General features: G+C 68.6%; 1 protein-coding gene across 2 annotated transcripts in view; it reads left to right on the top strand.

Moving 5' to 3' along the window:
- The first annotated feature begins 3,318 nt into the window (after positions 1-3,318).
- KIF26A (kinesin family member 26A) overlaps positions 3,319-14,615 on the top strand; it is a 41,013-nt gene continuing 29,716 nt past the window's right edge. The window contains exons 1-2 of one of the 2 annotated variants that reach the window (XM_043921714.1): positions 3,319-3,543; positions 3,909-4,154. In XM_043921714.1, coding sequence (XP_043777649.1) covers positions 3,502-3,543; positions 3,909-4,154 — 288 coding nt within the window. In that variant the 5' untranslated portion in view covers positions 3,319-3,501. Of the gene's footprint in view, positions 3,544-3,612; positions 3,768-3,908; positions 4,155-14,615 lie in introns of those variants that run through there. The other variant, XM_043921715.1, reaches the window with a different exon arrangement.

A 14,615-nucleotide genomic window follows, 5' to 3' on the forward strand; every position in this document is an offset into this window, starting at 1 on the left:
TCAGGAGTGGAACTCCAGGAAGCAGGAGGGTCTCCCGGCAGAGGAAGAGTAGGAGGGGGGGGCGAGAGATTCATGGTCCTTCCCAGGGTGCAGAGGGGGCTGCGAGGCTGGCCCAGCGTCATGTCAGGCTGACAGCACGCCTGCGCCTCTGGAAGGTCCCGGCGCTGAGACCTCCAGGCTCTTGGCGCTTCGGTCTTCTCTCTGCACCTGCTTACCTTCCAGGTCCTGTTCAGGTTCATCTGCCCCTGGCAGGGTCCCTAATACCCACCCCCTCCCCACCCCCTGGCCCCACCGCCTTAACTCCCAAAGACCTCCCTGTGGGCCTCAGTTATTCAGTCTATCCTGGGGCATCATCCTCCACAGGCAGGCGTCTCACTGCCTGGCCTGCTCCCCTAGGGGCCGCCCCGTCAGCCTGCGAGTCTGGGGGCTGCGCACAGTAGGAGCGTGGGATTCGGGCCCAGTTGTATCCCGGTAGAATCCACCCCCTGCTCCCCGAGCGTCCTGCCACGGACTCCAACCCTTGGTTGCACCCGGTGAAGAGCAGGGATCCTCCAGGCAGTGGGGAGTCCCAGGATCTGCCGGAGGAGCCCAGGTCAAGGGCAGAGAAGGATGCAGATGGGTGCGGAATCAGGGTCCCTGGAGTGGAGGCACTCTGGGGTCCTGGCGGGTTGGGCCTTAGGAGTCGGTAGGCCCAGGTTGGGGTGTGGGATGGAGGGCTCCCGAGGAGGGACCCCGGACAGGGTAGCTGTGGGGAGAGGGGGGATCGCAAGGTCACTGGACTCCCTCTACGTGGCCAGGGACGGGGGGCCCCAAGATGCGGGGTCCCCTGGGTGGACTGGAGGTTGGTTTGGCGGAATCCCTTGGCGCTGCCTCCAGGTCGCTCTGCTTCGCCGTGAGAGCAGCGCGTAGGAGGCGCGCGAAGCAGGGGGATGCAGACCCAGGCCAGCTCCTGGCCCCCATCCTCCACCCCACGGCCTGCAGGGCTTTCGCTCCCCACTCGGCTCCTCCAGTCTGCGTGTCCCGGAGTCTAGCTCGCCGCGCGGGCGAAGGGGGCGCTGTCGGCGCGGGCGGGAGGGGCCGGAGAGCGGGGGCGCGCGGCACGGAGCGAGCGCAGGGGCGGCGGGCGCGGGCCGCCGAGGACTGGGGACCCGGCGGGCGGTCCCGTGCGGTGCGCGGCGGCGGCGGGAGCGCGGCCAGTGAGCGCGCGGGCGGGGAGGAGGCGGCGGCTGCGGCGGCGGGAGGAGCTCGGGGCCGCTCCCCGCGCTGCGCTCCCCGCGCTCCGCTTCTCCATGGCGCTGCCCGGGCCGCCCGAGCCGCCCCGCGGCGCGCCCCGCAAGGTGCCCAGCCTGCTGGAGATGGGGGCGCTCTGCCTGGACTCGGAGATTATCCTGGGGTTCACCAGCCACCTCCTGCGGCGCCGAACCAAGGTGAGGGCCAGGCGGCGGACCCCGGCTGGCGGCAGCGGCGCCGTCCCGCGACTTTGCGGCGCGGCTCCCGCGGCTCGCGGTGCGGGAAAGAGGCGGCAGGTCCCGAGCAGCGTCCAGCAGGCTGGGCCGCACTTTCCCCCGTCGGTGCTGCCCTGCTGCCGCTCACCGGGACCGTCGGTGTCCCACCGCGCGCCTTGCCGGGGAGGGCGAGGCAGAGGGCCGGGGGGCTCCGGGCTGATCCCGAGTCCCGAGGTGGTCCAGGTTCCGCCGGGTTGAGTCTGGCCACTCCTGGGAACCCGCGTGCAGGGTGCGAGCGTGTGCTTCTGGAAGCGTCGCAACCGTGCGGACGAAGTTGCGGGCGTGGCCGGTCCCGGACACAGGGCCGGGGCTCCTGCGCCGACGTGTTTCTGGAGGTGCAGGTGGGGAGTGTGCGCGTGGGTGTGTTACGGACAGCTGCGCTTCCTGGGCCTGCGTGTGTGCGTGTGTGTCCGTGTCCCGGAGCAGTTGCGGGGCGGGGGATGCGGACGGGGGGGCTAACGCCCCTTGTCCTTTAGGAGGCTTAGAGGAGCTGGGAAAGAGGGGATCTTCGGCCGCCGGGCCGGGTGGAAACGGGCTGGACGGCGTGGGGCCGTGGAGTGAGAGTGAGGAGCCTCTGCCCACTTTGTGCGTCCCCCGCCGCGATGCAGGCCGTTAAAGACTCGGAGAGGCGGGAGGGGGATGATCACCGCTCTCCTCTCTATTTTTGGGGAGTGAGGCCCGTTCAAGCGACAGGGAGGGTGGGGGCAAAACATAAAGGAGGAGTCGCTTTGAGAGGCTCAGGAGAGGCGGGGAGCGGGTGGAATCTGTGTGAGGGTCTCCCTGCGTGCCGGGGAGCGCGCAGCGGCTGGTGTCTCCACCCGGACCACGGTTTTCCTGGGCGCGCCTCTCCGCTTGGGACGCGTGGCGCGCGGTCTCCCCGGAGCCTGGCGGCGGCGGGGGCGCAGCAACCAGCAGGGGGCGCCCGCGTCACGAGCAGCCGGGCGGCCGCGCCCGCCGACCCCGACCCGGGGCTTCGGGCGGATCCAGAGCCCGGACGCCGAGCCGCCCGCCGTCTCGGAGAGCGGCGACCCCGAGGCCCTAGCCGGAGCGGGAGCAACTGGTCGCCGGAGCAGGAGGTGGGGGCGACCTCCCAGCCGGAGACAAACAGGCAATTAATTCCGCAGCTAAGTTCCCATCTGCCAGGCCGGCTGACAACAGGTCCCGCGCGCACCCCCGGGGCCACCTCCTCCCGCTTCCCGGGCGCACGGCGCGTACACTCGCCTTCTTGCACGCGCGCGGCTGCGAAGCCCCGCGTGCTGTCTGCCGACACGCCTAGACACAGCAGATGCACCGGCGTGAGCGGCGCACGTTCCGGGGCGCAGACCGCGGCGACCCTCACCCACGCGCGACAGACCCGGACGGTGGTCTTGGCGACAAGCGGAGTGCTTTGGATTTTCAGGGGAAAGCGATCGGGAGTCCGGGGGCCGGGGCTCATCCACTTCCACTTCGATGTGTGACCTTGGGCAAGACCTTCCCCACGGCGGTCTCAGTTTCCCCGCCTGTAAAGTGGCGAGTGGGTTGGTGCGTCCCAGGAGACCCCAGTGACCCTGGAGCGGAGCGGCCAGGCGCGCGCGCGCGCGCGTACGGGGTACCTCACCGAGGGCCCCTAGCGCCCCTCCCTGGGACTGAGACTCGCCTAACAGGTTGGGGGCCTCGGAGCGGGTGGGGCCGCGCTGCGATGCGGGACCCCTTCCCCCACGCATTGCGGAGCGAAGGCCTGGGCGGCGGGGGCGGAGTGGGGGGGGGGGCGCGCTCCCGGAGCCCCGCCCCGCCCCGCCCCGGAGTCCCCGGCCCCGCCCCGGCCCCGCCCTCGCCTCCGTGCTCGCCCGCCGCCGCCGCCGCCGCCGAGCTCTGTTCTCCACTCGCCCGTGCCGCGAACTTCGGAGCGACCGGACGGGCCATGGGGGCGTCCCTGGGCCGGATCACGTAGCCGCGGCGCCCCTGGAGAGCCCGGGTGGCCCCGAAGCGCCCGCCCAGCCCTTCCTGCGTCCGGGCCATGGGCAGTCGCGGCGGCCCCCTCTGCGCGGCGCAACCCGCGGTACGCGCTGAGGGCCCGAGAGGGAGGCGCGCGACTGCGGGCCGCGGGCGGTGCTGGACTGATCCAGGGACCCCGAGGATGCTGGCTGGCGGGCGGGCGGGGGGGCTCACGGCGTCCCCTGGGGGCGGAGCCTGGATCACCGCGCGGGTGGCGCCGGGCCTCCTGCTGGGGTAGGGGGAGCCCCGTCAGGACCTTCTGGGATGGAAGAACGCGGTGGGCTGCAGGTTGGCGCCCAGCTCTCCTAACTTTTGTCGAGCGCGTCACTCTGGGGCTGGGGCGCTCCGAGGTCTGGAGTCGCCGGTACTGGGTCCTGGGTGGCGCAGCCCAGCGGCTCAGGCTCACTGTCCCCTTTCCCCCTCCCGCAGGTGGCCGAGGGCGGCCCGGTCCGCGAGCCGCTGCAGCTGCTGGAAGTGTCCCCCCGCAAGAGGCTGACCGCCGGGCCCGAGCACGACCCATGCGGCAGCCGCCCTGCGCCCGAGGGCGCCGGGCCGGGCGCAGAGCAAGGCCACTCGGCCGGTGGAGGCGGATGGTGCCGTCACTGCCACACGAAGCTCGCCGAGCTCAAGCGACAGGCCTGGAAGCTGGTCAGCGGGCCTGGGACACCACTCCGGGTAAGTGACTCTTCCTCGGCCGGTCCCCAGGGCAGGGCCCATGCTGGAACTTGGGAGACTAGGGTGCTGGAGGCAGGTGCAAGGCTCCACCGTGGATTTTTGGCCAATCCCCTGCTTCCTGGGTTTCTGTCTGTAACACCCCTGGGGGGCTTCATTCTCAGAGGGTGGCAGGGTCTGATCAGAGGGGCCTGGGGAGGGCGGCAGTGGAACCCAGTCTGTGTGTGGGAGGGGGAGGGGAGAGAGGGAGGTGGCAGGGCCTCCACCCTGGGCGGGACGGCTCCTGCCCTGCCTGCAGAAGAGGTCACCCGGCGCGTTGTGGCCCTGGGGCACCTGGGCCCCCAGCCAAGTGTCTGGAAACTGCACACCTGGGGCGGGAGGGCTGGGAGGGCAGGGGGTGGGCCCCCCGCTGAGGGGCCCCTCGCTGCTCCCTTCCCGCCTCATGGGCGAGAGTCGTGTGAGGGACGCATTCTGGGGCGCTGCCACTGGAGGCCATCGTCATCCGGGTGCTCCCCCAGGCTCCCTTCCAGCTGCCAAGGTGTTTGCCAGGGGCCGGGGCCCTGCTGAGATCTGCAGCCAATGGGCTCGCCCTGGTCTTGGAAGGAGCGGGGACCATTGTTCCAGAAACAATGCACCCTGGAAGTCTGCAAAGCCTGGGAAGGTGGGGGGGTGGGGGTCTCCAGAGGAAGCCCTTCCCGCCTGACCTGCAGCCTTTCTGAAAGCTGTCCTGGGAAGTAAGGCCGAATAATCCCCATTGAATCTAAATATAGTTCTCCAAGGAGGCCCCGCGGTCTTGGGCGAGACCCTGGCCTCCTGGAGTCCAGCTGTGTTCCCTGTAGTGTGGGCGTGGGCAGGGGGCTGGAGGGGACCGTGGGTCTGGTGTGTGTCCCGAGCACCCTCTCTCGGTGGTCAGGGGAGGGGCCTGTGGCCTGGCCTGGGTTGGGGCTGGAACCTCCCACATCTGCTGCTCTGAGCGGGGGTGGGGGGTGGGGGGGTGCAGTTTTGCCAAGCTCTGTGCCCCGGATGGCCTGAGTTTGCTTAAAAACACACCACCAGCCCTTCAGGCCCTGGGAGAGCATGTCTGCGGATATACGCTGGGGGCGTCAGAGCCACTGGGCCATCGTGCTCCCCCATTAGGGGCAGATGAGGCCAGAGAGAGGAGGGGCTTTAGTGACAGAGTCGGGCTTTGCCTGGTGGTGCTGGACGTGCGGCTGGCGGGTCGCAGGTGGGCAGGTGATCCTGGTGGCGAGAGCTCCAGGTCACACCAGTCACTGGTGGACTCAGGGTCCCTCACCTGGGAGGTCTCAGCGGTCTTTTCCTGCAGACAGCTCATCAGGAAAGGCCCTGGACACCCAGAGTGCTCATTTCCACCTCCCCTGGGCTCCCCAAGTTTGAGTTTGGCAACGGATACCCCTCAGTGCCAGCTGAGGGCTCACCCACTTCCCCAACTGTCCCTGGCACTCAGCAGACCAAGGTCCTAAGCTCGGTTCCTCTCTGTGGTCCCCTCCCGTGCCGTTTCCTCCTTTGTCAGCTGGGGGTAGCCTCCAGGGGCCTTTCTGGGGGTGCTGTTCAATCTGGGGGTTGCTGTGCCCGAGGGAGGGAAGGCCCTGTCGTTTACTGTTTCTCCGGAGGGGGTGCAGGCAGGCCCAAGGGGGCTGCGGGCTCTCCGGCGGGGCCTCCCGGGCCCCGGCACGGGTGGTTGGGTCTCGGCGGGTGTCCTTGTCCTGGGTGAGCAGGCCTCTCCTGGCCTGCCCAGAGCTTCCCTCGGGGCAGCGGGGAAGGTGGTGCCCGGATGGCTGCGTCTGCTTTCAGCGTGGGAGTGATGGCGGGGCATCCCTGTGTGATGGCCGGGATGCTGGGGGGCTGGGTGACCGGCTCTGGCTGAGGTCTTGCGGGTCCTCCCCGGAGTCTGGCCCCACGGTCCAGGGGCGCTGGGCTCTGCTCAAGAGGCGGAGGCTCTGGAATGCAGAGGTGGTTCCTAGAATTTTCCTGGGGGGCCCTTTCTTGCTTCTGGTCCCGAGGAGATGAGCTCAGCAGTTCACAGAGAGCTTTGTTGGCTGTCATCTCACCCAGGCTCACGCTCGGGGCATCTGGGGAGGCCCAGGGCAGGAGGCGGCCTGCTGGGCTCCCGGGGCTGGGGGTGAGTGAGGGTGCAGCTGGGCCCCTGCCTGGCCCAGAGGCCCTCGCCTCAGGGGTCCCTGCCGGGTCTCGGGTGTGGATGGAGGCTGATCTTTCCGCCAGCCCACAGCCACCCCGTCCTCTGCCCTCGGAATCCCGGCCGGGGCTTGACCCCTTGCTGGCTTTTCGTACCCGCTTCTGCCCGCAGACGGACGGCTCCCTGCTGTGGGACCTCGGGCAGGTTCGCTGAGAGCCCGTGGCCTCGATTTCCCTCTCTATACCCAGGGCCAATACTTTGGCCACCTGATGCGAAGACCTGACTCACTGGGAAAGACCCTGGTGCTGGGGAAGACTGAAGGCGGGAGGAGAAGGGGACGGCAGAGGATGAGAGGGTTGGATGGCATCACTGAGTCAATGGACATGAGTTTGAGCAAGTTCCAGGAGATGGCGATGGACAGGGAGGCCCGGCGTGCTGCAGTCCGTGGGGTAGCAGAGTCGGACACGGCAGCGCGCAGAACGGCAGCACCCAGGACCCCTTTGCACCCGTTTGCCAGGTGTGTGGGGCCGTGTCTGGCCCTGGGTGCTCTTCCTGGGAGGTGGGCTCAGGGTCACGCTGTGTCCGGGTCTTTGGTGCCCTCGGGGGGTGGGTGGCGGTTGAGGCCTGCCCAGCCGTTGGGCGACCTGGGTGGAGAGCCCGCGTCTCCCTGGCTGCCTCGGTTTCTCCATCTGGGCGGTGAGGGTAACTGCGGTTCCCGTCCGGGGGCCTCCTCCCCAGAGCGGATGGGACGTGCCCCCCGCCCCCTCTGAGCCCCGGTGCCCCTGAGGACAGGGGGGAGGGAATACGCTCTGCCCGCCCAGGTTGGAGCCCACCCGGAGGCTGTCCCACCTGAACCCAGACGGGAGGCGGGCCTGGCGGGGAGGGGCCAGGCTGGGGCCCCTCTCCCCTCACAGGGCCCCGCGCCTCGTTTCTGAGTGGCCCCTGGGTGTCCTGCAGGGCCTGGAGCTGTGCGGTTTGGACCGTCCCGCGGTCTCCCTGGGCCGTGCCTCCGCAGCGCCCTCACGTCCCTGGGTGTTGCTCTCTTCTCCCTGCCCCTGCCTCTGAGCGGCCTCTGCTGGGGGCTCCCGGCGCCCCCCACCCTGCAACCAGGCCCCGAAGCCGGGCCTTCCTCCTCGGCCACAGCCGAGTGCCCCCCAGCTTAGCACTGGCCACTCCGTGTCCTGGGTCAGAACCGAGGCCCCGTCCTCCCTGGCAGATTGGTCACCGGGTTCCCGCAGACCCCTTTCATCGTCCCCGCTTCCCACTCGCCCTTTTCCTCCACGCGGCCGCTGCGTGGTCTCTGCGGCCGGTGTCCCTCTCCCAGGCCGGGCGCTGTGTCAGGGCAGGCACAGGGCCGGGTCCCCCAGAGAGGTTTGCTGAATGACGGAGGGCCCGGACTGTCCCTCCCACGCCGGCCAGGTTCACGGGGAGGGCTGCTGAGCTGGACCATGGGCCCAGCCCCGCCCTGACGACCGCCCCGTGGAGGACAGCTGGCCCCGGCTGCCGGGGGTGCAGGGCTCCTGCTTGGGGGTCCGCTCCAGCTGCCACCCAGATGCGCCACGCCGAGGGGGCAGCTCAGAACCGCGACTTCCACGTGTCATTATGGCGCTGAATGGATTATTGCCCCGATGGGGGAAAGGGATCAATCCTCCTTTCACGCTCATGAATCTCTCGCTCACCCGGGCAGGGGGGTTCTTGTCCTCCCCGGCCCTGCGGATTCCAGAACCACCGCCTAGCCCTGCGGTCCCAGCACAGTTTCGTGTTTTCCCCGAGCTGGACGTCGAGTCTGAAGGCTGACAAGGAGGCTGTGGGCTCATCCCGTGCACGGCCCGGGGTGATGTGGCCAGGCTCCTAAGGTGGGAGGCCGGGAGACCTTTCCACCTCTGTCTGGGAAGACCCATCCACCCTGGACACCGTACCATGCTGGCTTGGGGGTGGCGGGCCTCTGTGTGTCCTGCCCCCAGGGCCTCCAGCTGTGACCACACTGGCGTGCAGTGGTGGGCTCCGGGGCGGGCCAGGGCTAGGCCGAGCTGGTGCTGTTTGCTGCCTGGGGTCAGATTCATGGATCCGGCCCCCCGCACTGTCTGAAGCCTGGACAGAGCCCCACCAGCTTCTGGGGGCTCCCCGGGGTGGGGCGCTTGGCATCAGCAGCATTCTCCAGCTGAGCCGGGCGTTTGCAGGCCCCAGAGCAGCGGGGCGGTGTGGGGGGGGCGGTGCTCCCTGGAGCTGGCTGCCTGGCACCGTCCCAGCTGACAGGGGCCTAGTGACTCAGCTGGGGAGGGTGCAGGCCGTGGGACCTGGAGGCTCCCGGCCACTCTGGGGCCCGAGCCTGGGCGGCCCCTGCTCCCTGGATGAACGGCGGTCTAGCTGGTGTCTCCCGCTCTCTCTGGGGGCTTCCTTGGGCCCTGTGATGGAATGGTGGGCTCCGCGTGTCCATCCTATGTCCTTGCTGGTCTGGGGTTTGGGGGGTGAGGCCAGGCTGTGTGGCGCGAGACTGAGCTTTGGATCATGAGCGCCTGCCCTCTGAAGCGGGGATGGGGCTTGCTTCGGGGGCCAGGGTCTGCTGAGGGGGCTTTGCGTCTTGCAGCAGGGAGCTTCCTGAGGGGAGTCCAGCTGCGGTCAGCGGTGGGGCCCAGCAGGGGAGCGTGTGATGGTGACGGGTCTCACTGCCCCTCTGCTGAGCCAGGGAGCCAGGGCTCAGCCCCCCTCTCAGCTGCTCAGAGCCTTGCTGGGGGCTTGTCTTGGTCTGAGATTAGGGTCGGGGGTGAGTGTATTCTTGCCTGCAGAATTCCAGGGACAGAGGAGCCAGAAGAGTGGGACACGGCTGAGGGACTGACACTTTCACTGGGGCCTCTTAAAGGCCCCGTCAGGGGTCCTGAAGGAATCTTGAATCTGGAAGTCGGAAGAGCTGGTTCTTGTCTTAAATGGCGAGCAGAATCTGGGTTTTTTCCCTTTGCCTGCCAGGAAGCTCACAGCAGATGCGCTGTTCAGCTCCTGCCCGTCACACGGGCCCTTTCTTACCTGTCTGTCAGAACTGGTTGCTCCTGCTTGTTCTAACACGAAAGGTCGTTAGCCACGTGGTTTTGCTTCCAGTTCATGCCGACTGGTTCCTGGAAGCCACCGCAGTTTGTGCAGAAGGAGAGGCAGGGTGTGAGTAAATAAACAGGATAGAAGCGGGCCCGGCGTCCCTTGGGCAGAAGTGGCTCCATCGGGCGCCCGGCAGGCGTGCCCGCGTCTGCCCCCTGGGGCCGGGGAGCCTGGGCTGGGCGGTGCTGGTGGTCAGGGCCAGGTGGGCTCCTCTCAGGTTTCTGGAAGCAGCCAGGCTGGGAGGCCTGGCCTCCGGGAGCTGCCCGCGGGCGTCCACCCCTGAGCCCTGACCTCCGTGGTTCCCCTTCCCGCTGGGTGGACGCGTGGCTGATGGGACACTCTCCCGATCTGTGGCGTGGCCGCTCCCGGGCAGGACCCCCCGTCTGGGGACAGCGTCCTCGGCTGAGTGGCCCTCTGGCCCCTCCAGGTGCCACGTCTTGTGGCCGAAGGAGCCGTGTGGACTGCGGGGTTCCTGGCCCTCTGGGGGGGCTCCCTGGCCTCGTCTGGTCTGGTTCCCACCCCGGGCAGCTTCCCTGGCTTCAGCTGTGGGAGCTGGACTGGCCCGGGGCCGGTGGACTTAGAGCTCTCCACGGCCCCGTGCCCACGGCCCAGTGCCTGCTGCCCGACCCCACCGCGCTTGCCTCGGGGGGGACGGCCCGGCCCCGCCACACCCGCCTCGGCGGGACGCCCCGGCCCCGCTGTGCCCGCTCCCCTCTGACCCCACGCGATGGTGCGGCCCGGCGCTCTGTTTCCGGGTGGAGCCTGCCGGGCGCTGGGCCTGCCCCGGGCCTGCTCCTTCCTAAGGGTCCCGTCCTAGGCGCCCCGGCCCCATTCACCCCGCCCCCCCACGGCCTTGGTGCAAGGCCGCCCCCAACTTCGCCTCCTGGAACCCCCCCACCAGCCCCACACGCCTGGCCTTTTTGAAACCCGAGGGGTTGTCCGGAAGCCCTCTTAGCTTGACCCGCTTGGTGGCTGCCCTGGACCCGGACGCAGATGCCCTGGCCTCCTTCCCGCGGCCCCTGTCCTTGGCCCCATCCCTGCCCATGTGGCCCCCCCTCTGCACCCCAGGTCTGCTCCCTGAGCTGTGTGGCCTGGGCCCGCCGTCTCTGTGTCTCTGCGCCTCTGTCTGTAAAGCAGCTGCAGGTGAGCTGGGTCCCAGGAGGTGGTGCCTGGGAGGCTGGTCCCCCTGGAGCCCTGAGGGCTCTCTCTAGCCGGGGCGGCCAGCCCGTGGGAGGCCTGGGCTGTCGGGCGTCGAGGTGATGCCAGTTGTCCTGCCGGGCGCCTGTCCTCCCTGCGGGGTGGCTGGTGGGGAGGGTCGGGTGGCCGCCGTGGCCTGCCGTGGCCCTCAGACCCACTCCTCCCGGAGTGGTATTGGGAGACTCGGGCCGTGGCTGGGCTTGTGGGGGGCGGCACACCCCACCCTGGGTGGGTCTGGGCGGCCCGTGGAGGCGCTCTATCACCCGGTGGTCCAGATGAGGAGACTGACGTCCACCGCGGTGTCCGAGCCGGGGTGGACGGTTGGACTGAAGGCCGCGTCCAGCTGGGCTCCAGGCACCCTGCCCACCGGACCCTCCTGCCCGTCTGGCCTCTTGCCTCCCGGGCACCCGCCGGGTGGAGGACAGGGAGACCATTGAGGGGAGGAGGTCTCAATGAGCCAGTGTGTACCCCGAGCTGCCCAGCTGGCCGGCGCCTGGCACAGAACCCTGGGGATGGGTGCCGGGCAGCGCTGGGTGGGCCAGGCTGTGCCCCCCCGCCCCCCGCTCCAGCGCCAACTCGGAGCCTCGGAGCTGCAGGCCTGCAGGCCGGGGTGGCAGAGGGGGGCTCAGGTCTCCCCCTGGACGCAGTGGGCGGCAGGGCCCGGGGCTGGGGGCGGGCCCCTGGTGAGGCGCCCCGCGGCGGGAGGACCCGGGATGGCTGAGGCGGGTGGCGGGAAAGCTGAACCCCCGACCTGCAGCCCCAGCCCGCCCGGCTGCACGGGACCTGGGCACGTCCTCGACGGCAGCGCCCGGCGGCCCGGGGTCCCTTCCTGGACCTGTTGTCAACTCCGGAAAAGCGAGCCGCACGGGTCACGGCTCAGCTGCTTTGTTTGCGGAGGGAAGGGGAGTGGGCAGGAGGGGGCTGTGGCCGGCGGGCCATGCCGGGCCCCCTTCTGAAAACCCAGCGTGATGGGGGCTCAACAGGGTGGTCTCACAGCCCTGAGCCCGGGGGCTTTTCTGACCCGACCCCCCCCACCCCCTCCCGTGGGGCGCTCCTGGGGGCGGGGTGCAGTTGCTGGTCACTCCCGTCCACCTTCTGGGTGGGGGCAGCCTGTCCTGGCGGTTGTGGTGGGGCAGCGGGACCCCCTCCCCGGGGCTCCCTCACAGGAGAAAATGGAAGGATTACTTAAAGCAGCTTGGAGACCCCAGAAACAAGATGAAGAATGGAGAGGCATCATTTTTAAGTGGGGGGAACTCCCTGAAAGCCAGACAGTGTGCAAGGGTGGGTGGTACACTGTGCTAAATTGAATCAAATGAAGAAAAACATTTTCCTCATGCAAGTAAAATATCTGTTTAATTAGACCATAAGGAGGAAATTAACAGTAATATTTTGTGGCGGGGTAATTACTGTCTTTCTGAAGGGACGGGGCTCCCGAGAGGAGAGGTGGGTGCCTTGGCTGGGCCTTTCAGGGCGGGGTGGTTAAAATTCTGCAACTTGGGGCTGTGACCCCTCAGGGGCCTGGGCCCAGGGTGCTGCCCGCAGCTGCCCCAGGGCTGGGGGAGGAGACCAGACCCCGGGGAGGGTGGGCCGCCCCTCCCGCCTGCCCCCAGCTCCCTGCTGTGCTGGGCTCTGCTGGGACAGGGTGGTGGCTGAGGATAGGGGAGGGCTTTTGTCTCCCTGGGGGCTGCCCAGGGTCAGCACCTCACCTTCCTGTGTCCAGGAGGCCCGTCTTGGGAGTGGCCAGTGCCCGCCCCCAGGAGAAGCCCCCTCGTGGAGTCCCCGAGCCCCAGGCCAGGGTGCTGGGGGCGGGGGGCCTGCTCTGGGCCGGCCCTGCCCGAGGCTTGCTGGTCCCCAGGCGTGGTCTCAGGGGTGGGCTGTGGTTCCGAGTGAGCGGAGGGCAGTGACTGTCCCGGGATGCTCGGCGGCCCAGCTTCCGCCCGAGCCGCCCTCTGGCCCCCGTGCTGGCCCAGCCCACGCTGCCTGGCCTCGGTGAAGGGCTCAGGGCTCCCTGCTTCCTGTGTGGTCACCCCAGACAGGCCTCTCCTCCTTGCTGGGGTCGCGTGTGTTACAGGGCTTGGAGAGGTGGGCCTGCCCCACGCTGGGAGCCCCCCTGAGTCCTGGGGCTTCAGTGGGCCCACTCCAGTGATGGTGGTAAGGGTCTCCTGAGGGGTGGACTTGGCTGCTGGTGCTAGAAGAGGGGCTTGGCCCCTCACGGGGGCTTTGGGCACTGAATGGGGCCTGGATAAGTTGGGGCTGGCCCTCCTGGGAACTCCGGGGAGACCATCTGTGGTCTGGGGGGTTCCATGAGCGCGGAAGCCCCTGCAGTTGGCTTGCTGAGCCAGCCCAACGTGGAGGGGGCGCCAGGGTGGGCTCCCTGGGGGCCTGGGTTCCCCATGGCAGGCAGAGGCCCTAGAACAATGGGCCGCTGGGCCTGGGGCAGGCGGGGCGGGGCTGTCTTTCAAGTCGGGTTAATGGCTGTAGCAGGCGGCCCTCCCTTCCCCTCGCCAGCCCACCATTAGCCGCCTCCTGCTGAGTGGAAAAACCGGAGTCATCAGAGTCGGGTCTGGAAAAAATGGGCAGGGGGGATGGGGGGGACGGTGACAGCCGGGGCTGTCTGAGCCCCGTGTGGCTTGGGGATGGGGCGTCTGGCTTCCATCTGCGGCCCGTGGGCATCCTGAGTGGGGTCCCCGAAGCATTTCCGGGCCTCCCCGGGGCCCCATGGGGGAGCCGGGGGGCGGGGGTGTCCGCTAATTGGGACCAGGCCCGCCAGGCACTTCAGAGGCTCTGGGGCCCGCCAGCCCCGGCCGGAGCAAAGCCAGGCCTTCCGGAGCAGCCCGTGGATCAGGCAGCTGGCGAGGCCGGCCTGGCTGGGTCAGCCCTCCTGCGACCTGGTCCCCGGGGGGCGTGTGAGGGGCCAGCTCTGGCCCGGCCTGCAGGGAGCGTGGGTGGCACGGGCTGACCTCGTTTCATCGAGCTTTGCTTGATCATGCTTCGTGGATCCGGCGTTTTTTTACTGACTGAGGGCTTGTGGCCCCTCTGCGCTGAGGAAGTCTATCAGCGCAGTTTTCCTGACAACGTTGTTTTTCAATTCACACTGGTTTTCAGTGTTGGATTGTTTTTCTTAGACCCGACGCTGTTGTACACCGAAGAACCTACAGTAGAGTGTGAGCATAAAGCTTTCGAAATTGGGAAACTAAAAAAGTCACCTGACTCGATTTATTTCAGTCCTCACTCTATCACAGTGATTGGACCGAGCCAGAAACATTTCTGAGTCTGCCTGTCCTGGGGACACAGAGGAGGGCGATCGCCAGCTAATGCTGGCGAGAGTGTTCCTTCGTGGCGAGGCCACCCGACCTCAGCCGTCACCCCCGTGAAGCCCCCCCAGGGGTCTGTGGACACTGGTCTGGCCGGCCGCAGGTCAGGCTCCGGGGGTCCCGGCTGGGGTGCCTGAGGCACCCCCGTTTGTATGCTGCCGTCGGCCTTTGCATCTGAGGGTTTGAGGAGGTCACAGTCCCTTTTGTGGCCAACCAGGCAGCTGGGCTGGAGCCAGAACCTTTGCGGGGAGCTGAGATCAGGGAGGGGGAGGCCCCCGTTCTGCAGGCTGGGGGTGACAGGGAGGGCTGGGCCCGCCAGCTGCCGGAGTGGAGACCCCGGCCTTCTCAGCTGGTGGTGGGAACGTCCTGGGTGGTCACGGAGGGAGTGTCCCGGAACCCGCACGTGTTGGGGCTCGTCCCTGGGGAAGGGCACGAATGCTGAGGGGCTGGCCCTGGTGCAGGCCCTGAGCCCTGGGGGACTGCCCCCGGGGAGGGGCTGAGACAGAGCCTGGTGGGCTCTTGGGGCGCTGGGCCTGGGCCCCGGGAGTGGAACTCTTAACAGCTTCCCTGCAGTGAGGCTCCTCCTGAGAACTGGCTCTGTCCTCTTCATCTTCTTTCTTCCAGAGATGTCACCTCCTCCAGGAAGCCCCCCCCTTCCCTGACCCTCCAGGCTAGGTGAGGGCCTCTGCTGGCCTCCCCTGGCTCCTGTTC

Source organism: Cervus elaphus, chromosome 13, assembly GCF_910594005.1.
Source record: "Cervus elaphus chromosome 13, mCerEla1.1, whole genome shotgun sequence".
Classification (NCBI taxonomy): Eukaryota; Metazoa; Chordata; class Mammalia; order Artiodactyla; family Cervidae; genus Cervus; species Cervus elaphus.